The sequence below is a fragment of the Garra rufa genome, chromosome 21 (assembly GCF_049309525.1).
Source record: "Garra rufa chromosome 21, GarRuf1.0, whole genome shotgun sequence".
Lineage (NCBI taxonomy): Eukaryota > Metazoa > Chordata > Actinopteri > Cypriniformes > Cyprinidae > Garra > Garra rufa.
Genome location: NC_133381.1, coordinates 17,232,151 through 17,258,989, shown reverse-complemented (window position 1 = coordinate 17,258,989; position 26,839 = coordinate 17,232,151). Strand labels below are relative to the sequence as shown.

At 37.6% G+C, this 26,839-nt stretch overlaps 2 protein-coding genes across 2 annotated transcripts in view; one reads left to right on the top strand and one right to left on the bottom strand.

Annotated features, from left to right (window-relative positions):
- The window catches only part of LOC141295342 (CUB and zona pellucida-like domain-containing protein 1), a 64,397-nt gene extending 41,121 nt beyond the window's left edge, over positions 1-23,276 (top strand). The window contains exons 7-8 of the mRNA XM_073826558.1: positions 23,027-23,179; positions 23,265-23,276. Of these exons, the coding sequence (XP_073682659.1) occupies positions 23,027-23,179; positions 23,265-23,276 (165 nt within the window). The remainder of the gene's footprint in view (positions 1-23,026; positions 23,180-23,264) is intronic.
- Positions 23,277-23,383: 107 nt separating this feature from the next.
- LOC141296173 (uncharacterized) lies at positions 23,384-26,557 on the bottom strand. Its single transcript, XM_073827452.1, has 2 exons — positions 26,452-26,557; positions 23,384-25,870 (listed from the first exon to the last, which is right to left on the bottom strand). The coding sequence occupies exons 1-2, from the start codon at positions 26,524-26,526 to the stop codon at positions 23,936-23,938; spliced, it is 2,010 nt and encodes a 669-aa protein (XP_073683553.1). The 5' UTR covers positions 26,527-26,557; the 3' UTR covers positions 23,384-23,935.
- Between the last annotated feature and the right edge of the window lie 282 nt (positions 26,558-26,839).

Below are 26,839 nucleotides of genomic sequence, written 5' to 3'. Positions count from 1 at the left end.
GAAAGTGTAGTTGTGGTTTTTGATTGACAGAAGCATCCTTTTTTGACAAAGTTGATATTTTTGTCATTAAAGTAGCATTTTTTCCAACCCTTTTCATCCGGAACATTTGTGGAAAAACTGTATATCTAATATGTTATCATAATAAACCATTAAATCTAATAATAAGCAACAAAAGTCAAATGATATGGACATATGGCCGTTTCGTTTACCACAGAAAACGATTATACGATTATAGCGTTATACTCCCAACGCTAGTGCTTCGCAACACTTGGGACTGAAGAAAGACCATATGAAATCTTAAACCACCTATATGAAAACCTTTGATGTTTTTCTTTGTTTCAGAGAAGAATTACACATGGTGGTCGATGGAGCGTGAGAGAAAGACAACATCAAAACAACCGTGTGTGCGTGTTCACCTGGTGTTGCTCTTGCTTGACTGACACTGGAAATCGATGGACTTGAGGAGTTGCGGTGAGCAGTCCAGTTTAGTAAATGTTACTGACTACAGTACTTACCAGTAGACTCCAATTCATTCAGCAGGACGTATTGTTCCTGGTGCTGTTACAAACAAAACACTAAAAATGCACTGAAATGTTTGTTTGTACTTTGTTCAAATCGTCACCACAATTTACCAACAAAATGCTTAGTGTCTCCTTTGACAAAATGTGGTTTTGCTTGTTTTTGTTCAGTTTGTCATCACAATTTGCAAACAAACCATTTGTTACAGCTGAGGTCAAAAGTTTACACCCCCCTTACGGAATCTGCAAAATGTTGATTATTTTACCAAAATAAGAGGGATCATACAAAATGCTTGTTATTGTTTATTTAGTACTGACCTGGATAAGAGAGTTCACATAATAGATGTACCGTCCACAAGAGAAAATAATAGTTGAATTTACCCGGGGGTGAACACTTTTGAACAGAACAGAGATGTGTAATTTTTATTTTTATTTTGCCTAAATATCATATTTTTTTTCATTTAGTACTGCCCTTTAAAGGCTACAGAGGACAAAATAAGTTAAATATACCCTGATCTTCTCGATCTCTTAATGCATTATTTTTCCTTCTGAAGCATCAGTGAGTGTTTGAACTTTCTGTAATAGTTGCATATGAGTCCCTCAGTTGTCCTCAGTGTGAAACGATGGATCTCAAAATCATACAGTCATTGTTGGAAACGGTTCAAATACACAAAAATGCTGGAAAACCAAAGAATTTGAGGGACCTGAAGGATTTTTCTGAGGAACAGCAGGCAGTTTAACTGTTCAGGACAAACAAGGGACTATCACTAAACAAAAAAACACAGCTGTGGATCATTCAGGAAACAACACAGTATTAAGAATCAAGGGGATGAAAACTTTTTTTTTTTAAGTTGAACAAAGGTCTGGTATGGAACAGCATAAGGGCAAAACTTTCATTTTTGGATACAATATACCTTTAATATCCCCTGTAATAATGTTTGTTTGTACTTTCTTCCACTATTTGTTCAATATTCAGTTAAACATTTTTTTTCGTTCGTTCTTCATCTTGTCACAGCAATTTGCAAACAAACTAAATAGCCATTTTGTTTCACTTGTCAACCTAGTTCCCAAACAAACCGTTAAATACCCAATTTGTTTGTGCGTCGTTTGACATTGCATGTTTGGCTAAAGGAAAATAAATATCTCTTGACAAAGGGATGCTTGTTGCACGCCCGCAATGTGTTACATTGTTTGTTGACGCACTTGGAGGAATAAAGAGTCAATCTAATCTACATGTATTATCGTATATGTGTACGGAGGTGTCGTGCGGCGGCCTCATTCCCCTTTATCTGTCAGGGTTGGAAACACACATGCCGTGCATAATGCGTGCTGATGGAGGCAGGTTAGGACCCCAGAAATGTGTGTGTGCGTGATGCATGTTGAGAGGGGAGGTTAAAGGGGTTGTGTCTGGATGTATGTGTGTGTGTTTTGACAGTAGCACTGCCATCAGCTGCATAGTGCGTCTGGGTTAGAGTTTCACCGTCTGAATTTCCCTCAGGTAAACAAGGCATGCCTCCCCTAGCAAACACAAAGCCTGCTTCAAACCCCTCACACAAACAGAGAATATGATTTCTCTATGAGTTCTGCTTTCGGTACTATTCAAATTATGCCATACTTGCTTATTACCACAGCAGTCTTACTATGTGAACTAATATGTGTTATTTATTTAAAAAAACACATTGGTTTTAAATATCGTTTAAGCAGATATGGTAAAACTTAAAACCTTTATATATAATGCATTATAAAAGTTGTCTTAATGCATTAATTATGCCTTGTAATACACCTTATAATGCATTGTAATATTATAAAACATCATAATACTTAGTTTAATGCATTAAGATAGGACAAACAAAGCGTAAAATATTTACATGCATTCATTATTCATACCCCTGGCAAATTCTGACTTAAAGTTACTTTTGTTCAACCAGCAAGTTTTTTTAATTTTTATTAGAAATGACACAGACGTCTCCCAGAAGATAAGACGATGTACAAGAGGCATCATTGTGGAAAAAATTATTACTCGTCTTTTATTTACATTTGAACAAAAAGTGTCATGTCCAAAATGATTCATACCCTTCTCTATAATCAATAGAAAAGCCTTTATTGGCTATTACAGCAATCAAACGCTTCCTATAATTGCTGACCAGCTTTTTGCATGTCTCCACTGGTGTTTTTGCTCATTCATCTTTAGCGATGAGCTCCAGCTCTTTCAGGTTGGAGGGTCTCCTTGCCATCACCCTGATCTTTAGCTCCCTCCACAGATTCTCAATTGGATTTAAGTCAGGACTCTGGCTGGGCCACTGCAAAACGTTAATGTTTTTGTCTGCTAACCATTTCTTCACCACTTCTGCTGTGTGTTTTGGGTCGTTGTTGTGCTGAAATGTCCACTGTTGCCTGATGTTGTTGTTGAGAATTTTGATGTATTGCTCCTTTTTCATGGTGCCGTTTACTGTGATTAGGTTCCCTGGTCCACTGGCTGAAAAACACCCCCAAAACACTAGGTTCCCACCACCATGTTTGACAGTGGAGATGGTGTTCTTAGGGTTGAAGGCTTCTCCTTTTTTACGCCAAATGAAGGCTACATCATTGTGGTCAAACAATTACATTTTTGTTTTATCCGACCATAAAACAGAAGACCAGAAGTCGTCTTCTTTGTCCAGATGAGCATTTGCAAAGACCAAGCGGGTTTTTGTGTGCCTTATTTGGAGAAGTGTGAGTGGAGACTGTGACCGTTTGCAAAGGGTATGAATAATTTTGGACATGCCACTTTTTGTTCAAATGTAAATAAAAGCTAAGAAATATTTTTTTTTTTTTTTTTTTGGTACATCGTCTTATTATATTTTGGGAGAAGCCTGTGTTGAAAAAAAAACTTGCTGGCTGAATAAAAGTACAAAACGCATACGTTGTTAAACGCATATATTTAGTGTTTTGTTTGCAAATTATGGTGAGATGTTGAACAAAATACAAATATCTTAGTTACTGCTTTGTTTGTTCGACTTGTCTCTACAATTTACAAAATACAAACGTTAGAGCATATTATTTGTAGTATTTTGTTTGCATATTGTGGTTAGATACAATGTATAAACATCAATTTGCAAACAAAATGTTAAATATTTATTCTAGGAATGTTTGTTTGTGTTTTGTAAATTGTGTTAAGAAGTCAAACAACCAAAAACAAAAACATTCATTTTAACAGTTTCAGTAACACTTTAGTTTAGGGACCAATTCTCACGATTAACTAGTTGCTTAAAGAGACAGTTCACCCAAAAATTAAAAAATTCCCCAGTGATTTACTCAAGCCATTCTAGGTGTATATGACTTTCTTCTTTCAGACAAATACAATCAGAGTTATATAAAAAAATGTCCTGGCTATTCCAAGCTTTATAATGGCAGTGAATGGGTGTTGAGATTTTGAAGTCCAATAAAGTGCATCCATCCATCCATCATAAAAAGTGCTCCACATGACTACGAGGGGTTAATTAAAGGCCTTCTGAAGGGAACTGATGCTTTTGTGTTTTATAAAGTTTTAAATATGGATATTTTTCTTTCACAAACCCATTGATTCAGTAGGCCTTTTTTAACCCTTCTTAGCCTTGTGGAGTACTTTTTATGATGGATGGATGCACTTTATTGGACTTCAAAATCTCAACACCCATTCACTGCCATTATAAAGCTGGGAAGAGCCAGGACATTTTTTAATACAACTTTAATTGAATTAGTCTGAAAGAAGAAAGTCATATCCACCTAGGATGGCTTGAGGAGAGTCACGGGGGAATTTTCATTTTTTGGTGAACTATCCCTTTAAGCCAGTGGTTCTCAATCCTGGTCCTGGGGGACCCCTGCTCTGCACATTTTGCATGTCTCCCTTATTTAACACACCTGATTGAGATCATCAACTCATTAAGAGAGAGAGATCCATGAACTGAACTAACGAGCTGATGATCTCAATCCGGTGTGTTAAATAAGGGAGACATGCAAAATGTGCAGAGCAGGGGTGCCCCAGGACCAGGATTGAGAACCACTGCCTTTAAGCAACTAGTTAATAGTTAGAACTGGTCTATTCGAGGAAGTGTATTATTGTAGAGACATGTTGAACGAAGTACAAACAAGTGTACTGACTGTGGGTTAATTTATGTCAAAAATGTGCATTCCTAGATGTCTAGTAGTAGCGTTTGTGAGTCCATGATAGTTTATTTCTGTTTCCTCTTGTTCTGGTTAACCTTGTAAACGTCCATCTGTGAAAAACAATTTATTCTCCGCAGTCTAGCTCTCTTTCTGTGCTGGTGTGACATAAAGTGACAGAATGCTTTAGTGTGACAATGATTTCAGCCTTACAAAATGTCACCGTTCTGCTCTCTTTCCCTTAACACATCTCTGTGTGTGTGTGTGTGTGTGTGTGTGTGTGGAAAGCAAGAGGTAGAAATCTAGCTCGCGGCAATCCTGCCACACACACAAACACACGCACACAGATGTACACACACAAACCTGCCAGCACATAGGAAAACTTGTGATTAGAGCAGAAAGCAGGTGACAGCGGAATAATGCATTGTATGCGTTGCATAAATTTTAATTTTGGCGTTTCTATTCCTTTAATTTTCTCTCTGTGAATGAGCCACGTTGGACAGAGTTAACAACAATATTTCAACACTTCCAGAATGAGGGCAGTGAATCAGTCATAATTACATGCAAACTATTTCCTTTCAAAGTTCTCTGACTCTTCCCCACCTCCTCTCATGCCATATATCTCTTCTGTTCCTCGCTGTTAAGAGTATTCAAATTAAATACTCGTTTCTTTTCTTCCAGAATCAAAGCAGGGGGAAAAACAAAACCCAGCACGCTCAGATCAGAGGGCTGTGTTCCCCGGGACAGAGAGGGGTCTTCTGGGTACCGGCTGAACTGACAACCCCTGGAGCAGCTACACGGCGCTCTGCACAAATTGAACTGACAGCAGTTTTTTTCCACTGAAAGTAGAAAGTCCTGACTAGCATAGAATTGTGTTATGTGGAGTTATTTCCTAGGCTGTTTATACTGAGAAAAACAAACTCTCTTATAATGTTTTCAAAGGTGTTTACTCATACTAAAATACTAGATGCACTACTATTCAGTAGCAAAGTGGCACTGCTTCTAAAAAGGTGTAGTTCACTTTCAGAACAAAAATTTACAGATAATGTACACAAATTCCTAGTATGGGTCATCCATCCCCTTGTCATCCAAGATGTTTGTTTCTTTCTTTCTTCAATTGTAAGGAAATTATGTTTAAGGAAAGGAGGTGAGGGGAGGCCAAGTATGGTGACCCATACTAGGAATTTGTGCTCTGCATTTAACCCATCCAAGTGCACACACACAGTAGTGAACACACACACACCGTGAACACACACCCGGAGCAGTGGGCAGCCATTGCTGCGGCGCCCGGGGAGCAGTTGGGGGAACGGTGCCTTGCTCAAGGGACTAATAATTTCCTTACAATTGAAGAAAGAAAGAAACAAACATCTTGGATGACAAGGGGATGGATGACCCATACTAGGAATTTGTGTACATTATCTGTAAATTTTTGTTCTGAAAGTGAACTACACCTTTTTAGAAGCAGTGCCACTTTGCTACTGAATAGTAGTGCATCTAGTATTTTGTGGTATTGAGGGTGGAGAGAGTGCTGGTTATTCACTCCCCCCACCTACAATCCCTGCCGGACCTGGGACTCGAACCTGCAACCTTTGGGTTACAAGTCCGACTCTCTAACCATTAGGCCACGGCTGCCCCAAATGTTTTAAGGAAAACATTTCAGAATTTCTCTCCATATAATGGACTTCTATGGTGCCCCCGAGTTTGAACTTCCAAAATGCAGCTTCAAAGGGCTCTAAACGATCACAGCCGAGGAAAGAAGGGTTTTATCTAGAAAAAATGATGGGTTATTTTCTAAAAAAAAAAAAGAAACATTTACAACTTATATACTTTTTAACCTCAAATGCTTGTCGTCTAGCTCAGCAAGACGAGCATTTGAGATTAAAAAGTATATAAGTTGTAAATGTTTTTAGAAAATACCCAATTGTTTCACTAGATAAGACCCTTCTTCCTCGGCTGGGATCATTTAGAGCCCTTTGAAGCTGCATTTAAACTGCATTTTGGAAGTTCAAACTCGGGGGCACCATAGAAGTCCATTATATGGAGAGAAATTCTGAAATGTTTTCCTCAAAAAACACCATTTCTTTACGACTGAAGAAAGAAAGACATAAACATCTTGGATGACAAGGGGGTGAGTACATTATCTGTAAATTTTTGTTCTGAAAGTGAACTACTCCTTTAATGTAGCATGACCAATATAGTCTTATTCTGAGTCCAGTTTTGTAAATCAAAAATATACAGTGCGACCAGTATAGTCCGGATCCTAAATTAAATGACTCTTATGAGTTGGCTTGTTTTAGTGAATCAGATACTTACAGTGCAACCGGTGCAGTTTGATTCCTGAACGAATCATTTTTATGAACCGGTGAATCAAAAAGATGCATCACAACTAGTGCAGTCCAATTCTGAACAAATCCATGGGTTGAGCCAGTTTTGTGAATCAGAAATATATAGTACTAGCAGTATAGTCTGGATCATGTATGAAATGACTCTTATTGGTTGGCTCTCTGTAGTGAATCACATAGCAGAAACAGTGTAGTTTGATTCCTGAATGAATCATTCACATGAAACGATTCTTTTTAGTGAATCAAAAAGATGCAACACAGCTAGTGTAGTCCGACTCCCAAACAAATTACTCTTAAGCGTTTTTTTTAACAAATCACAAACATATATTGTGACCAGTGTAGATCAGTTCCAAGTTAATTCATCTTTTAAGCCCATTTTGTAAATCAAAAATAAACAGCACAACCAGTTCAGTCCGACTTTCGAACTAATGACTCTTATAAATCGATTCTTTTTAATGAATCAAAAACATATAGCTCAACCAGTGTAGACCAGATCGCAAACGAATCACTCTTATGAGTCATCTCTTAGTGAGATCAGTGAAGTTTGATTACTGAATGAATCACACTTGTGAATCGGTTCTTTTTAATGAATCAAAAACAGATTCCAATGCTATCCTAATGATAGTCCAGATCCCAAACAAAAAGACTCTTATGAGTCATCTCTACAATCAATCACGTAGCACAACCAATGTAATTTAATTCCAGAACAAATCATTCACATGAATCAGTTCTTTTTAGTGAATCAAAAAGATTCAGCACGGCTAGTGTAGTCTAACTCTCGAATGAATGACTCTTGTGAATCGGTTCATTTTAATGAATCAAAAACATATAGCATTACAAGTGTAATTCTGTTCTGAACAAATCCATCTTTTGAGGCTATTTTTTAAAATCAAAAAAACATTGCGACCAAATCCCGAACAAATCACTCTTACGAGTCATCTCTTCAGTGAATCACATAGTGTGACCAGTGTAATTTGATTCCTGAATGATTCGCTCAACTCGTAATCAAACACCTATAGCACAACCGGCGTAGTTCAATTCTGAACAAATCCGTCTTTTGAACCAGTTTTGTAAATAATTGATTCTCATTAGTGAATCACTTTAGTGCGGAATAGAGAGATTTCTGAATTAATTACTCTTGTGAACCAGTTCTTGTTAGTGAATCAAAATGATGCAGTACAGCAAGTGAAATCTAACTCAAAATACAAATGACTCTTATCAATTGATTCTTTTTAATGAATCAAAAACACATAGTGTGACCAGTGTAGTTTAATTCTGAATTAATTTGTCTTTTCAGCCAATTTTGTAAAACCAATGAAAAGTGTGACCAGTGTAGTCCAGATCCCAAACGAAATGACTCATATGAGTCATTTCTTTAGTGAATCATATAGCACAACCAGTGTAGTTTGATTGCTAAATGAATTATTCTTATGAAATGGTTCTTTTTAGTGAATCAAAAAGATGCAGCACAGCAAGTGTAGTCTGTCTCCCAAACGAATGATTCACGAGTGAATCAAAAACATTTAGCATGACTAATGTAGTTTAATCCTGAACGAATTGACCTTTTCAGCCCATTTTGTAAATCAAAAATTAACAGCGTGACCAGTGTAGTCCGGTTCCCAAATTAAATGACTCGTTGATTCACTAAAACAGTTCTTTTTAGTGAATCAACATTAAAAGATGCAATGCAGCTAGTGTAGTTCGACTCCCAAACAAATAACTCTTATAAAACGATTCTTTTTAATTTTAATCAAAATCATTTAGTATGACCAGTGTAGTTAAATTCTGAATAAATTCAGCTTTTGAGCCAATTTTGTAAATCAAAAATAAACAGCGTGACCAGTGTAGTCTAGATCCCAAACAAAATGACTCTTATGAATTGTCTTTTTACTGAATCTTGTAGCGCAACCAGTGAAGTATGATTCCAGAAAGAATCACTCTTATGAAACCGTTATTCTTAGTGAATCAAAACAAGCAGCGTCACCATTGATATCTGATAACAAACGAATCATTGTTATAAACCGTTTATTTTTTGTAACTAAAAACATGAAACCAATGAAATCTGATTTTGAACGAATCACTCTTATGAACCGATTATTTTTAGTGAATCAGAACAGCTTATAATTTGCTGTTACACTGCATTTATGGCTCACAAGGCTTAAGTTAGTCACTCACTGTTTTTTCATATGCCATTATGTCATTAAAACTGCACATTATGAGTTGTGTCATTATGAATAGTCCTTTTTTTAATTAAACAAATTAAATATTTAAAATGGAAAAAAAAAATCTAAGACTGTTATGCAACAACTGTTTTAAAAAATATAAGCCTTTTTTTCATTGCTGTAACTGGAAAAACTGAATTCCTCGCTATTCCATGCAACACTTTAGGCAGTTAAATCCAAAAATGCTGTCTTTTGTGTCATCAGATAATTTATCATTTGAAAGAAGAATGTCAAACTTGAGCTCCAAGAACTCATGGCATTCAGTGGCCCGGCTTAGACAGGCAGCTGCATATTTCCGTCCAGAGGTGGCCATATTGCAAAAAAGTAAACGTTCATCAGCTGCGAACCTTCAAACAGCTTTTCGCACATCACACAAACACCTACTAAATCTCCCCGAAAGTGTAAGAGTTCCTAGTCAAGGGTTAAACAAGTCAGGGTGTGGAAAGAGAGCGTGGAATGTGGCTCTTTTTCTTTTCATCCTTTCATCAGCGAAGCACATGTTGCTGAAGGGAAAGATTATAGTAAAGACTCGTTTCCTGTCAGTCAGCTTTGCTTCAAAGACCCGCTGCGGTTACGCTTTTATTTGCATGGGGCGAGTAGGAATTACAATTGCGCCGTTTACCTGTAATGACATGGAAAGTTGGTTTTTCAGCCTTGTGAAACCAACATCAGGCTCGTCCTGAAAGTTTTCCAGCAGGCTCTTGTGCGTTTTTACGGCGACAGATGCAGTCGGTTCTCTCAGCGAGCGACCGCCGTGCTCCTCCGAGGCCTGCAAAATCAAATCAGGCGAGTTAATGAGGCTCCAACAGCCCCCTACCATCTCTCCTGAGAGAGAAAGAGAGGGAGCACGAGAAATGAAACAGCCCTGGAAAAGTGCTGATTCTTGGCACTGGGGTTCTCTGAGCTTGACAGCGCAGCAATAAAAGGCCCAGTTCTGACTCATACATTTCTGCTATGGACCAGAAATACGAGGAGTTTGAAGTCAAAACTATTAGAGTGACCTCAATACATGCTCTGGTCTGGAAATGGACATGCTAAACGGCCATTTTTTACTACCGTAATGTGACTTTGTGTAAAACGTAATAATTGTGGTGGAGAATGCAGGCGCTGATTTGATTTTGATTATATGAGGAAGCCGTCTGTTATCTCCTACTTCATTTTTCGGCACAAATGCACAGAGAAGCAGCTAAATCACTTATTTCTTCTACATACTGTGTGTCCTATGGCTTAAAAATGTCCTTCGGACTCCAGTTTCTGGTCTGATGAGAAGGAAGATATAATCATATACAGTTTAATATCTGCCGCAGACAAATGCCAAGTAATTAAGATTCTGAACACGATTCAGATTTGAACTAGCGCCGCTCCCATGTCGCATTTTCTGAGACTCGAGCACAGCAGGCGACGGCTCTGAATTAGGATTCTTCCACACACTCCAGTTTATATTGCTCGTATTTTGTGCTATGAAATATCTGGCCATGGTAATCATCTTTTGTAATCATTTCTTACTATTTGTTGCTTCAGTGTAATCAAAAAAGTACCCCATGAATGATAGAAGATGACATTCCAGATTAATTTTACTGAATTTAGTGAATCAGTTTTAATGAATGATTCATTGAATCATTGGGCTCAAAAGTATTTCTTAAAGTCTATGCATTGCATTTTGAGTAACCTTGCTTGCAACCACCTAACCCATTCAGAACACCACTCAAAACACCTTAGAGAAAATACTTTAGAAACTACAGAACACATCTAAAACAACTTAACACAGACTAGAAAATACAAAATGCACCTAAACCCACATTAAACACCTTAGCAACTACAGAATGCACTTAAAACAGCTTAGAAACTACATAATGCACCTAAAACCACTTTAAACACCTTAGCAATTACAGAACGCACCTAAACCCACTTAAAACAACTTAGAAACTACAGAACACATCTAAAATCACTTTAAACACCTTAGCAACTACAGAACTCACTTAAAACCATTTAAAACAGCTTAGAAAATACAGAACACACCTAAAACCATTTTAAACAGCGTAGAAACTCCACAACGCACCTAACCCCACTTAAATATCTTAGAAAAGAACGCACCTAAAACCACTTTAAACAGCTTAGAAACTACAGAACACATCTAAAATCACATTAAACACCTTAGCAACTACATAACACACTTAAAACCACTTAAAACGGCTTCGAAAATACAGAACGCACCTAAAACCACTTAAACAGCTTAGAAAATACAGAATGTACTTAAAACCACTTAAAACGGCTTAGAAAATACAAATTGCACCTAAACCTACTTAAAGCAGCTTAGCAACTACATAAAGCACCTAAAACCACTTTAAACAGCATAGAAACTCCACAACGCACCTAACCCTGCTTAAATATCTTAAAAAACTACAGAACGCACCTAAAACCACTTTAAACGGCTTAGAAACTCCAGAATACATCTAAAATCACTTTAAACACCTTAGCAACTACATAACTCACTTAAAACCACTTAAAACAGTTTAGAAACTACAAAATGTTCCTAAACCCACTTAATACAGCTTAGAAACCACAGAACACATCTAAAACTACAACTACAACAACTACAGAACACACTTAAACCCACTAAAAATGGCTTAGAAAATACAAATTGCACCTAAAACCACTTCAAACAGCTTAGAAACTACAGAATGCACCTAACATCACTTTAAACACCTTAGCAACTACAGTACACACTTAAAACCACTTAAAACAGCTTAGAAACTACATAATGCACCTAAAACCACTTTAAACAGCGTAGAAACTACACAACACACCTAACCCAGCTTAAAACATCTTAGAAACTACACAACGCACCAAAACCTACTTAATACAGCTTAGAAACTACATAATGCACCTAACACCACTTTAAACAGCGTAGAAACTACACAACACACCTAACCCAGCTTAAAACATCTTAGAAACTACACAACGCACCAAAACCTACTTAATACAGCTTAGAAACTACATAATGCACCTAACACCACTTTAAACAGTGTAGAAACTACACAACACACCTAACCCAGCTTAAAACATCTTAGAAACTACACAACGCACCAAAACCTACTTAATACAGCTTAGAAACTACATAATGCACCTAACACCACTTTAAACAGTGTAGAAACTACACAACACACCTAACCCAGCTTAAAACATCTTAGAAACTACACAACGCACCAAAACCTACTTAATACAGCTTAGAAACTACATAATGCACCTAACACCACTTTAAACAGTGTAGAAACTACACAACACACCTAACCCAGCTTAAAACATCTTAGAAACTACACAACGCACCAAAACCTACTTAATACAGCTTAGAAACTACATAATGCACCTAACACCACTTTAAACAGTGTAGAAACTACACAACACACCTAACCCAGCTTAAAACATCTTAGAAACTACACAACGCACCAAAACCTACTTAATACAGCTTAGGAACTACATAATGCACCTAACACCACTTTAAACAGCGTAGAAACTACACAACACACCTAACCCAGCTTAAAACATCTTAGAAACTACACAACGCACCAAAACCTACTTAATACAGCTTAGAAACTACATAATGCACCTAACACCACTTTAAACAGTGTAGAAACTACACAACACACCTAACCCCGCTTAAAACATCTTAGAAACTACACAACGCACCAAAACCTACTTAAAACAGCTTAGAAACTACATAATGCACCTAACACCACTTTAAACAGTGTAGAAACTACACAACACACCTAACCCCGCTTAAAACATCTTAGAAACTACAGAACACATCTAAAACTACTTTAAACACCTTAGCAACTACGGAACACAGCAACCATATAGTAACACACCTAAAATCATTTGAATGCTTTAGAAACCACATAGCAACACAACTAAAAAAATTTAAAACACTGTAGCAACCATATAACATCTAAAATTACTCAAAACACATTAGGACACGCATAGCAACTGAAAGCACTAAGAACACCCTACAACCAACTACTGATCACATCTTAAAACCGCTTAGAATGCTATAGCAACCACACAGCAACAAACCTAAAATCATATGAATGCCTTAAAAACCACTTAGCAAAAAACTGAAACCACTCAAAACACTTTAGCACATTTTACGTTTTACACACTTTAGTCCACCATTATGGACGCATTGTATTTTACAGTAGGTTTTGCACCACATTTTTCTGTCGAATAATTAACTAGCAAAACTAAAATTCATACAATTATAATAACAAATTATAATTTATTCAAACAAATGTAGATGTCGGATTGTTTATCATTCCATCATTTCTTCCTCATGAATTTATGCCCAAGTAACGTTCATATGGTATTTTTTTTAATCAATAAAAAACTCTTCAAAACAACTTGTTTGCAAACTTGTAAATATGATTTCATCCTGAATATGTGTTTTCGATATAGACACTTATTATTCTCTCAGCTCGTTTGAAGTCTCTAGCGAATGTGAATTCACAAATGCTTTTTGCATGCTCGTGCGTTGCCGAGCGATGCTCACGCAGCAGGACGCGGGGACCCACCCGTCTCAAAGACCTGCTGACCTGTTCGTCCCCGCGACCACATGCCAGATGGCGTTCGGCCGCTAGTGTTGCAGATGCGGGAGTGAATATGTGAGTGTTTGTGGAGAGATAGAGCAAAAAAGCCTCTGGCACAAACCTCACTCACTCACTCCATTTCAACTGTGTTGTGAGGACGCGTCAGTCTTAAGGGAAACGCGCTGCCCATCAAACTAGCTTTTTTTCTGGCCTGCTGACACATTCGCCCTGTTTAACCTTCCTGTGCAGCCACATTCACCTCATATGACAGCTCCCCGCTCTTTTACAACCTGCCACCGCCAATCTATTGTTGTTTCCTGCTGTTTTTGTCTTCAATTATTTAGTGCCATTAAAATTACATTTTTAGCAGAGCTCACTGATCTATATAATAATATTTCCTATTATAAAAAAGCAGCACAGCTGCAGAATAGCAAGCGTTTGCTTTTGCTGACACCTAGCGGACGTTGCCTGTCAACGCATGCGTTGCATGCATTTCACATGACCGTTGAAGACTGACAGAGGGAATTAATAACGGAATAATGAAAGATAATAATAATAACAACAACAATATTGTTTATAATAATTAAAAACCATTTCTCTTCAATGTACTGAATATAAAAACAAGACGATTTAACTGTAAATAAAAATACTTTATTGCATGGGCGTTGGAAGCTAAATAAATTTGGGTGGACCCTCCCTAGAAAAAAAAAATAGGTACACGAGTACATGAACATGATACCACCTTCATTTGGATAGATATCAAGCTGTTCTGTGCCCATGAAAAATTGTAGAAGACTTATGGAACGGATATGATTCTGCCATAAGACGAATAGGAAGTTTGGCATCTCACTGTAACTTATTTGACTTTCAGTGACATTCCCTGTGTAAAATAACTATCCCAGTTGTAACAAACTGATAGTACAACTAATAATTGTCATTATTTATTAAAGGAGAAGTTCACTTCCAGAACAAAGATGGTGCCCCCGAGGTTGAACTTCCAAAATGCAGTTTAAATGCAGCTTCAAATGGCTCTAAACGATCCCAGCTGAGGAAGAAGGGTCTTATCTAATGAAGCGATTGGTGATTTTCTGAACAAACTGACAATTTCTATACTTTTTAACTTCAAATGCTCATTTTGTCTCATCTCTGTGATGTGCATGTGTAGTCTGTGTAATCCAGGTCAATACAGTTAGGGTTTGTCGAAAAACTCCCGTCTCGTTTTCTTCTTCAACGTCAAATAGTCCTACATCGCTGTTTTACCTTTGTTTTCGTAAAGGTCATTTGATCTACTTTGTATGTTCACGTTGTAAACACTTGGTCGGTACTTCTGCAGCGATGTAGGATGATTTTGAAGTTGGGGAAGAAAACAAAGAAAAGAAAAGAAGTTGGGGAAGAAAACTGTCTTGATCGTATTGAACTGGGAAAAAAACTGGGGAAAAGTTCATGCAGACTTAAATGAAGCGTTTGAGGTTAATAAGTATATAAATTGTCAGTTTGTTTAGAAAATGACAGATCTTTTCACTAGATAACACACTTTTAGAGCCATTTGAAGCTGCATTTAAACTTCATTTTGGAAGTTCAAACTTGGGGGCACCGCTGAAGTCCATTTAATGGAGATAATTCCTCTTATCGACCGAAGAAAGAAAGACTAAAACATCTTGGAGGACAAGTGGGATGGATGACAAGAATCAGACAGCTGATTCATTGAATCAAGAATGAATGAAGCGAGTGCCTGCCTTTATGAACGGACTACTGAATCATTGACTCAAATGATTCATTCAGAAATGGCGAATTCAGTAACGCAGCGTTTCTCAGTTTGGGACATGAGACATGACAAGTGGGCCGAGACAAACGGGAGGAAATTTGGTCATTTTTGTGCCCATCTCTATTAAAGGAGTAGTTCACTTTCAGAACAAAAATTTACAGATAATGTACTCACCCCCTTGTCATCCAAGATGTTCATGTCTTTCTTTCTTCAGTTGTAAAGAAATAGTTTTTTGATGAAAACTTCACAGGATTTCAGTGCCCCCAAGTTTGAACTTCCACAATGCAGTTTCAATGCAGCTTCAAAGGGCTCTAGAAGGGTCTTATCTAGTGAAACGATTGGTTGTTTTCTAAAAACATTTACAATTTATATACCTTTTAATCTCTACACAGAGTACATACAGAGCTAGACAAGATGAGCATTTGTCTTTTTTTTTTTTTTTTAGAAAATAACTGATCGTTTTGCTAGATAAGCTTCTTTCCTCGGCTGTGAACGTTTAGAGCCCTTTGAAGCTGCATTTTGGAAGTTCAAACTCGGGGGCACCATAGAAGTCCATTATATGAAGAGAAATATTTTCCTCAAAAAACATAATTACCTTACGACTGAAGAAAGACATGAACATCTTGGATGACAAGGGAGTGAGTGTAAATTTTTGTTTTGAAAGTGAACTACTCCTTTAATTCTTTTATTCATTGACCAAACACTAAAACAAGACACATTTAAATGTAAGCCTTAGAGCTGCACAATTAATCGTTAATACACCCACTTTGTCATTTCTAAATGTGTATTAAACCTTTGTATTTCCGGATCATTCAAATCTGTGTTCGCGCTGCCGCTGACAGAGAGCAGACAGTTAGAAACAGCTTCACAAAACAGTCTTTTCAACTACCCAGTATTATCTCTGCCTTATACTCATTCGTATGATCAGAAATATTGGGATTGAAGGTCATTACGCACAGAGTCCGGAATTTTCATCCAGAATTGTCGCACGATTGTATTTCTTAAAACAACATCAGACTGCGAAGAAAACCAAACCACGTGAAACCAAAGCAGCCTACAAGAATAATTTAACGTTGAAATGTTACCTGAAGTCAAGGTTGCCAGGTTTTCACAACAAAACCCGCCCAATTGCTACTCAAAACTAGGCCAAAAGTTTCGTTTCGAGGGGGGTCCCCTGGTAAAAATTGCGTTTCAGGGGGTCAAATACACGTTTTGTGGCGGGGTTCCTCTGGTAAAATTAGCATTCCAGGGGCTAAATATTACGATATTAGGGTCGCTTCAACCCGCGGACTTGATGTTATCAGAGGCTAAATGCAAACACAATTGCATTAATAATAGTATTTATTTTTGAACAAAGTCTGCAAAGTGATAAAATAATATATTGCATATTTATTTTCTCTATTTAAAAGTGTTTAATGCTGTTATTTGATGGTATGTTTGTAAAATGTGATGTTAATAAAATACATGTTATTACATTTTAACAATAAAACGTAAAGCTTAGATTATTACCATTTTGTTAGGGCGATTGGGACAGGTGGGGCTCGGAACCCATTTCTAGTGGGGAACGGCAAAAAAAAAAAAAAAGAAACACTGCAGTAAGGCAAACACCGCTGTGCGTTGCTCAGAGATGCGTGTCCCTGGTGAAAAACAACATATGCTGGTTAGGTAGGTTTTGATGCTGGTTAATCTGGTCCTTTGCTGGTTTATGCTGGTCCTTAGCTGGTCATGTGCTGGTCAAGGACCAGCGTAAACCATCAAAGGACCAGATTAACCAGCATCAAAACCTACCTAACCAGCATATGCTGGTTTTTTCAACAGGGTGTTCTGCTGTGATCTTTGATTTGGTTAACAAACTATGTTCGAGAAAAAACAACACTGACAATATTGTACTAAAATGTATACTAACTACTCGTTTGAACTCTTGTATAAAAACAATGTCAAATTTACAATCATTGTCTTCAGGGAAAACTGCGCTTTCTTAATCGTGTCATGTTGTATTACTAGGCTATAGGGTAGAGTGGCGGGAAAACGCCCCCATGTGGTAAAACGCAATGGACAGTTCCTGTAGTTATTCTGTTCTGAACATTAAGTCCTTTGTTTTTTAATCAAATTAACTAATTGGCAGAGGTGGGTAGAGTACCCAAAATCTATACTCAAGTAAAAGTACAAGTACTTATGGAAATATTTACTCAAGTAAGAGTAAAAGTAACAATCTTAATAGTTACTTGAGTAAGAGTAAAAAGGTATCCGATGGAAAAAGTACTCAAGTAGCTAGTTACTAGTTACTTATGATCTGATTGATATGAAGTGAAAACCCTGAATTTCAAACAGTTTGGAAAGCTTCCACACACCTCTCCTTGAAAACATAGGCTGAAGTAAGGTTTATATATATTTATTCCATGGAATGTCTGGATACTGGATTCTGATTGGCTGGCAGGTGTGCAGTAAAACCGTTTAATGCACAGGTAGTTCCAAGTCAGTTATATCACCGTTCTATATTAATGCGCTGCTTTAATTGATGCACGCAAAAGCACAGAGAGAGAGAGACAGAGAGAGAGAGAGGTCGGAGATCGCATTGTGCTGCGCACATACATAACTTCTTGTCAGCGTTTGCCTGCGATCCTTATTAAAATAGCCTAGATACTAGATCGCTACATTATATTCCTCAGCAACGGGATGGTAAAACTATGGAAGCCCGTTTCCGCCAGGTCATAAAAAAATCCATGCCTTAAAAAGTCGAAATTATGACTTACTTAAGTCATAATTATGAGATAAAAAGTCGAAATTATGACTTAACAAGTCGAAATTATGACTTACTTAAGTCATAATTACGAGATAAAAAGTCGAAATTATGACTTAAGTAAGTCATAATTATGACTTAAGTAAGTCATATTTATGAGATAAAAAGTCGAAATTATGACATACTATGTCGAAATTATGACTTAAAAAGTCATAATTATGACTTAAAAAGTCGAAATTATGAGATAAAAAGTCGAAATTATGACTTAAAAAGTCGAAATTATGACTTAAAAAGTCGAAATTATGAGATAAAAAGTCGAAATTATGACTTAAAAAGTCGAAATTATGAGATTTAAAAAGTCAAAATTATGACTTTAAAGTGATTGCTGCCTAACTGATCTACACTTCACGACGACGACGACACGGAACGGAACGGCATGGAATAGCTCTGAACCCACTCTGAGGATTTTAAGCAAAGAATTGCAGCATCACCCCAAGTAAGTAACATAATGATTACAGAAGTAACGCTAGGCCTATTGCACAAATGTAAAGAATCGAACAATCAGAAGATTGTAATTCAAGTAGCAGATGTAGTCTAGGTGTGTGAATTATGGAAGCCCGTTTCCGCCAGGTCATAAAAAAATCCATGCCTTAAAAAGTCGAAACTATGACTTACTTAAGTCATAATTATGAGATAAAAAGTCGAAATTATGACTTAACAAGTCGAAATTATGACTTACTTAAGTCATAATTACGAGATAAAAAGTCGAAATTATGACTTAAAAAGTCGAAATTATGACTTAACAAGTCGAAATTATGACTTAAAAAAGTCGAAATTATGACATAGTTAAGTCATAATTACGAGATAAAAAGTCAAAATTATGACTTTAAAAATCGGAATTATGACTTGCTGACCTGCAGGCTAGAGCTCTTCACAGAGGACCCGAGACCCGAGGACCCGGGACCCGACCCGGGACCCGTACGGGTTCGGGTCTATATTTTAAATGGTTAGCCGGGTCCGGGTCGGGTCCAAATCTATTACTTCGGGTCCCGGGTATGTTTAACTTGTGTGTAATACCCGAGTCGATCGGAGAACATCGCACCTTCCAGTGTCAGTCACCACTTTGCACGTGTTTTGTAACTTGCATCTTGTAAAATTATGATAAGAAAAGTGTGAGAAGGAAATAAAAAAAAGAAGAAGATTAAATAAATAAATAAAAACGTGTGTCGCGTGACCGCAGCAGCGAGAAGCAGAGCGCAGGAGGAGTTAACGTAAACGGACGGTCGGTGATCATGGATTCCTTCATGAGTGATGTGAAATAAAAAGCCTTGCACATTTATTTATTTCACATGAGCAACAAAATATGAGATCGAAAATGAACAGTCACATTAATGTTGTCTGTGATGTTTACACTGCATTAAAATAACGCGCATGAAATGTTTCTATGGCAACCAGAGCTGGCGACTTTTACCAAAGACCAGAGCCATATAGCTGTGTCTCATTTGGAAGGCTGCGCCCTCCGGAGGTCGAATCCTCGGAGGTTGCATCCTCTGTAGGACGTGTATACGAAGTGTCCTCAATAGAGAAACTCTGCCAAATACTATAGAATACCTTTAAGGCCTTAAAGGGACTTTGCTTTTACTCTGCCATAGTACACATAGCATTCTTTCTTACGTTTATAATAATACGGAAGAACCATCTTGTTATATTTTAATTTTTTGGTCAGGCTCGGCTCAGAGAGCACAGTGATAATAGAAAATATGGTGGAAAAATACACTCTTTTCAGAATAAGCTATTTACGCTATCAAGCTGTCTCGTGCTATACGTGCGAATTCCTCCATTAAGTTTCATAAGATGACCACTAGGTGGAGCTCTAAACATATGTTTTGTATTGCTTTATCTTACTGAAGAAGATACTATTATTGAAGATGCACGCAGTAAAGTTTACCGCATTCATTGTTTTGTGCCTTTTTGGAAAAAAAATGTTTAATTATAAATTAATAATATTAATTAATAATAAATTAACTAATAAATAAAACAATTGCGCCGAGTCTTTATTACAATCTGCAAAAGTATTGTTATTGTAGTTCAATGGTCATTCGTCACCGACCGTGACCGCGAGTAGCCTGCCCTAAATTAAAGCTGGAATAGTGGATTAAAAAGGGTCTTTCTGTCGGCAAGAGAGAAGAACAGCCTAACATGTAAATGTACTGAAGGAGGTCTGTATGCAACGCTACTAACAGTAGTTTACGCCAAAATAGTTTTGTTTTTTTCCTTCGCAACTTATTTATAGTTAATAACAGTTTGCTGTGCAATATGTGCCGATCGGGTACAGTCGGGTCCGTGTCTTCCCAGCCGAGTTCGGGTCCAACTAGTACATTTAAGGTATATTTCGGGTCTTCACGGGTTCGGGTCCCACTTTAAAATAAAATACGGGTCCGGGTCGGTTCCGTCCAGGACATTTACGGGTCTCTTCGGGTTCGGGTACGAATTTTTGGACCCGTGAAGACCTCTACTGCAGGCTCATGATCTAACACGACGGACGTGTCCGATGAATTGTGAACACATTACGGAGTATTTTAAACGTGGATTTACCAATGATGAAATTCTTGCCTTATTAGCGGAACAACATGGAATAACACTGAGTAAACGGACTCTCGAAAGGATTTTAAGCAAGAACCATCTTTGGCGCAGAAAGAACAAAACGGATGTGGCTGAGGTGGCAGCTTTCATTGAACAGCAACTTCAAACCTCTGGCCAATGCCATGGTTATAGATGGATGCACCAAAAATGTTGGTTGAATGGTATTGTTACTGATAGGGAAACAGTGCGACTTCTGCTCCGGCTTTTAGATGGTGAGGGGGTTAACCTGAGGTCAAGAAATCGACTGAGGCGGCGTGTGTATCATAGCCGTGGTCCTAACTTTGTGTGGCACGTAGATGGCTATGACAAGCTGAAGCCATTTGGAATCGGAATAAGCGGATGTATAGATGGATTTTCCAGGAGCATGATATGGCTTGAGGCATACAAGACCAACAATGACCCAAGACTTATTGCTGGATACTTCATGGATGCAGTAATTAAAGCTGGGGGGTGTCCTGCTAGAGTAAGGCTAGATTTAGGAACAGAAAATGTTCATTTGGCTGATATGCAAAACTTTTTGACTTTGTCTGAGGATCGACCAGAAACAGACCATGTTACTTTTGGCCCAAGCTCTGGAAACCAGCGCATCGAAAGATGGTGGCTCACTCTGCGAAGTCAATGTGTTCAATTTTGGATAGACCTCTTTGACAAACTAAAAGAAGATGGACACTACGCAGACACTTTTTTGGACAAATCCTTGATCCAGTTCTGTTTCCTAAACAAAATCCAGGTGAGATCTCATTTATCAACTGGTTTGATTGCTTATGCATTAACTTGTTGATTGTTAAGTACATAAAGTTACGTGAGTAAGCTGTTTTATTTGCGGTATAAATACTTGGAAATAATATTTAACGTTTTCAAGTCTATTCATTATTTGTAGCACGCAACTCTCAGCCTATAAATTCTATCAATTTTATGAAAAAATACAAACAATAAATGTGTTTTTTAATCTGTAGTTGAGATAACTATATTCGCCTCAGATCAAGCGGCATGTGAATCAATGATCTTTTAATATTTGCAGCACGAAATAAACATGAAATAAAAACATTTGAATGCATTAAAAAATAAACATGATGTCTCATGAAATAGAGCAATCAGAGTTTCAGAAAAGTCAATGTGAAGTCATAATAATAGTAACAACATTTAGCCTACCACATTGTTTTATTTTTTGTTTTATTTTTCTCATAAATCAGCTAGTTAATTGACTTGAAGCCTACTTTGTATTGCTATTTTTCATGTTAAATGTGAAGACAGGTGGGATTTTCACATTAACTTTAGGCAATATAACATGATTTTATTACATGAATTCTTTCCTTTTAAAGTAGTAATTTAAAGCATTCTGAAGATATATTTATCATGTTTGTGAGGCAAATATTCGCTGAGTAAGCGCTCCTCCTGGAGACGGTAGAAAGCGCATGATTGTTTTCTTTAGCTATCTTACGTTTTTTTTTAATATTGTGAGTGTTTACATGTTTTCTGGGGACATTCCATAGGCGTAATGATTTTCATACAGTACAAACTGTATTTTCTATGGCCCTACACCTAAACCTAGCCCTCACAGGAGACTGTGCACACTTTTACTTCCTCAAAAAAACTCATTGCGCATGACTTATAAGCCTGTTTCCCCATGGGGACCTAAGAAATTTCCCCACAAGGTCAAAATTTACTGGGATTACTATCCTTGTGGGGACATTTGGTCCCCATAACGTGATAAATACCAGGTACACACACACACACACACACACACACACACACACACACACACACACACACACACACACACACACACACACACACACACACACACACACACACCTGATCATTTTCAATACATTTTATTAGGTTTATTTAACTGTAGCATACACCTGGTGTTAAAGGGCAATCACCTACTTTTATTAAGGTCCTCATTCAATTAGTGTATTAATGTTATAAAAATGTTATGCATACCAAAAAAATATCTTAAAATTCTCTTCATTACACATTTTCTGTGATTTGATTACCTGGTTCCATGATTCATGCTCTGTGTGATATCCCTGCTTACACACAGTTTCCCAGACATCTACTAACTTTGTTTCAATACATGTTTCCTTACAGGAAGAGCTTGATGAGATTGTCTTGGCTTGGAACAATCACAGAATACGGCCCGTCCACAACTCACGGTCACCACATGGCCGACCATCCATCATGTATGCAGTGTCTCATCTATATGGAGCCACAGACCACCTGCAGCCAGTGCATCTAGAGAAGGTTCAAGTCTGTTTAGAAGACTGTGTTTTCAAGGACTTTCCATGTGATGAAGACATTTTTAACACCTGTGTTGATCTTATGTCAGAGCATGATTTGAACCTTACAAACGATGTGTTTGCAGCAGTGGACTTGTACATAACACTTAGGGAGCTAATTAACAGTGAGTTAGAGCCTCATAACTAAAACGTGTTGCTAAAGACCTAACATTTGAGATTTGTATTCTACTGGTGAGTAGTGAAGACAAACAACTTATGTTTTAACAAAGGAACAGTTTAATTGTCCCAAAATAACACATTCCAAAATTCAATTGCAATTGAAAAAACAAATATAAACTGTAGCATACTTATGTAATGACCAAACAGTGATGAGAATAAAAACAAAAGATAAGCTTTGTATAATATGTGCATTCAAGTAGAAAGACTTGTTTTTATCAGCGCACATGGGAAATTATTGTAGAAACTTTGTAACTGGAATAACAAAAGGCCTCTCAAACCTTGTGCCTCTTTGAACTTTGGAAATGTGAACATGTAAAACACATCTTGATAAAAAATAAAGCTTGCTTTGACCTCAGTTATGTTGTTTAAGCTTAACTTCAGTTCCTTCTCTTGTGCCTCAGAGAATATTAACAGACACTTTGGTAACGTAACAATGTAAAACACATCTCAAAAAATAAAATAAAAATAAAGTTGGCTTTGACCTCAGTCATGTTGTTTAAGCTGACTTTAGTTTCTTCCTAAATAGTCTATACTAAGTGGACTAGACTATATCCATGACCCATATGTTGCTCTCCAACACTTTGTTCATTTCATGGCGAAACTCTGGGTAGTTATCATAATTCACAGGCAGCTCCAGGTAACAGCCACATGTGTGTGCAATGGGTCGTCTCTGAAAGCCTTCCAATTGTGTGAAGCTGATGGTGATGTTCTTTCCCAGAAATAAATCTGACCCGGTGCAAAACCGAAGGAAGAGGGACAGGTGTTGTTTATCTGATTCTCTGAGAAATGTACTTAGATACCTGCCTGTCTGTTTTTGCTGTACATTCATCGTATCAGGGTAAGCTATTGATTTTGTGACCTTTCTTGATGTCGGTTGGAGTTCATCATAGGCAGCTGCGATGTCCTTGAGTTCAATACTCATAGGTGCAAGCACATTATGCCACTGCTCTATCACAAATGCAGGTTCTTGAATCAGCTTCTGATGTGCCATCTCCTCCAAGAGCTGCTCGATATTATCTGCTGTTGGGACTCTTCGGAAGGAATGATGATCCATGACATCAAACAGCTCTTCTTTGTCCACATCTTCAAAATGTGAACGGCATGATTCTAGGATCACCCTGTCTGATTCTGTAACATATCTGAGAAAGCAGTCTACAAGACTTGTGGCACATCCATGGGCTGCCTGTTCCAGCATTACAGGTGCTATTTTTACAGGCAGGTACTTCTGTTTTAGCCAACCAAACGCAATGATTCGGCCAACGCTTTCCCACTCTTGTTGACCAAAATCATGTCGTAGATAAGGGACCTTAAAACTATTTCCCAAAGTGCACTGCTCATAAAAGTCGTTCCAAAACTCGGAAAGCACATCCCTCAAAACCCCCCCTTCATCAACAGCATTTTCCAGTCGTCCATCAGGAAGAATGACTTTCACAGATATGTCATCTGTCAAGACACTTTTGTCACAAAAATGTGCAATAAGCTGTCGAAGGGCCTGTCCGCGATGAATAACAAGAATTCTGTTCACCCTTTCACTCTGAACAAACGGCTCCAGTGAGTTATCAATTGGAGAAGGAACAGAATATGATTCCTCTAAAAGAGGTAAGGTGTCATCTAGCACAGTGTCTTCCAGCCCGGAGATGTGTCCTGTGGAGACTGTTACAATGCCACTATCTTCCAGATTGTCCACCTCTGGCTGTCTGCCTGCATCAATCTCAATCTCACTTGATACATCAGTCACCCTAGTTATGGAGTCAGACAACAAAACATCTTCAATGCCTGTTGCAATTACATCGCTACTGCCTACATAAATCAGATCTGGCTCTACATTCTCTGTCAACAGAGCAGATTGGCTGGTACGTGTGGGAGACCAGGAATCTTGCATACCTTCCACTCTCTGCACAATTGTTTCACTGCTGAAGTGGAACTGTGTGTCATTAGGGATGATTTTCTTCTTGGTTGTCAAGTAAAAACGCAAGACTGGTAATTTGGTCTGCTCATAAAGTTCTCCAACTGTAATCTGGTCATCTATGGCTTGCTCTTTAAAGTCTGTTATATCAACCACAAAATCAGTGAAGTTTCCCTCAGAACTTTTCTCGCCAGGAAAAAACAGTGTGACAGCCTGTTCAAGCAGATCCTTTTTTCTACAGTCCTTTGACACGCAGATTTTCCGTGTACCCCCACCTTTTTTTGTTCGGACCTGAGTAAACTTCCCTTCTCGAAAATGCATCCATCCCATCTCAATTTTCCGCATACTCTTTTGAGCATTTTTTGACATTCTTTTTTCACATACATTGTCAGTGTCACCTTTGCTTCTTGCCAGCCTGGTTCTAAGCCGATCAAAAAGTCTAGCTTTTCGGCCACCGGGATCTTGTTCTTTTCGCCTGCAGTATCCATGAACAGCCAAACGGTCACCATAGGAAGGCAGATATTCCTTCAGCTGGTCATCTGTCATAAGCTGTATGACACTGCAATCAATCTGTAAAAAGAATATATTTTAAAACACTTATATTTAAAGTTTACCATTCTCTGATGACAGTGACCCTGTGAGGTATAATTCAGAAATATTACTGATTCAGCTGAACTGACATTGGATGACAACTGAGCTGAGATGGACAATGACATTACTGTTTTCTGCAGAGCTGCTTTATAGCTGGATTGAGCTAATTTCATAACTGATCTTAAACTGTTATTGAACGTAACTGAATTAACGCTGAACCGACTTCAGCTGAACAATGTCACTATTTATTATTTTTTAAGACCATAATTTTCCTGTTTCTTACAGTAATGTTGCTTTAAAACAATATGTATTGAGCACTATATAGTCAATCCAAGTCACCTTTATTTTTAATGTATATGGAATAATGTACAGTCAACTGATTGTTATAAATCCAGGGGTTTATAGTGAGTTCTAAAGACGGTTTGTTATTTGAAACTCTGTATATCTAGAAAGAGCACTTATTAAGCACTTCTGCTTGAGAAAAAAACAGAATATATTGTTCCAAAGTTTCTTTGTGACTGCACATATGATACAGTGATACATAGCATTTTCGTAAATACCTTGTCCTGCTGCATTCGCTGTATGGTGTCATCAGCAACGTTTCTTGACATCAAAAAGTCATAAAGGTCATCCATCCTAGAAGACAATGATGCATATATTAATACCTCAATGCTGGTTACATCTATCAACGTAAACGTTAGCTGCTATCATATCGGTTTGTGTTGCCATCTAGTGGGGGGTACGACTTTGAACGAACAACAGAAATCACAACGAGAAATCGGTCTTCTGATTTGGTTCGATATCAAAACTTAATTGACTTAATTGATCGTGATGACAAATAAATAGGCTACATGAAATTAACAGTTGTGGCAGCATATGAAGTAAAATGTTGGTTCCCCCATAAAATGTTACATGCTTATCATTATTATAACTTACATATGCAAGCTC

Excerpts from the sequence above, each read along its gene's own strand:
- LOC141296173 (XM_073827452.1), bottom strand. The coding sequence starts at position 26,526 with ATGGATGACCTTTATGACTTTTTGATGTCAAGAAACGTTGCTGATGAC. Across the intron at positions 25,871-26,451 it reads AGCGAATGCAGCAGGACAAG|ATTGATTGCAGTGTCATACA; the intron begins GTATTTACGAAA and ends TTCTTTTTACAG.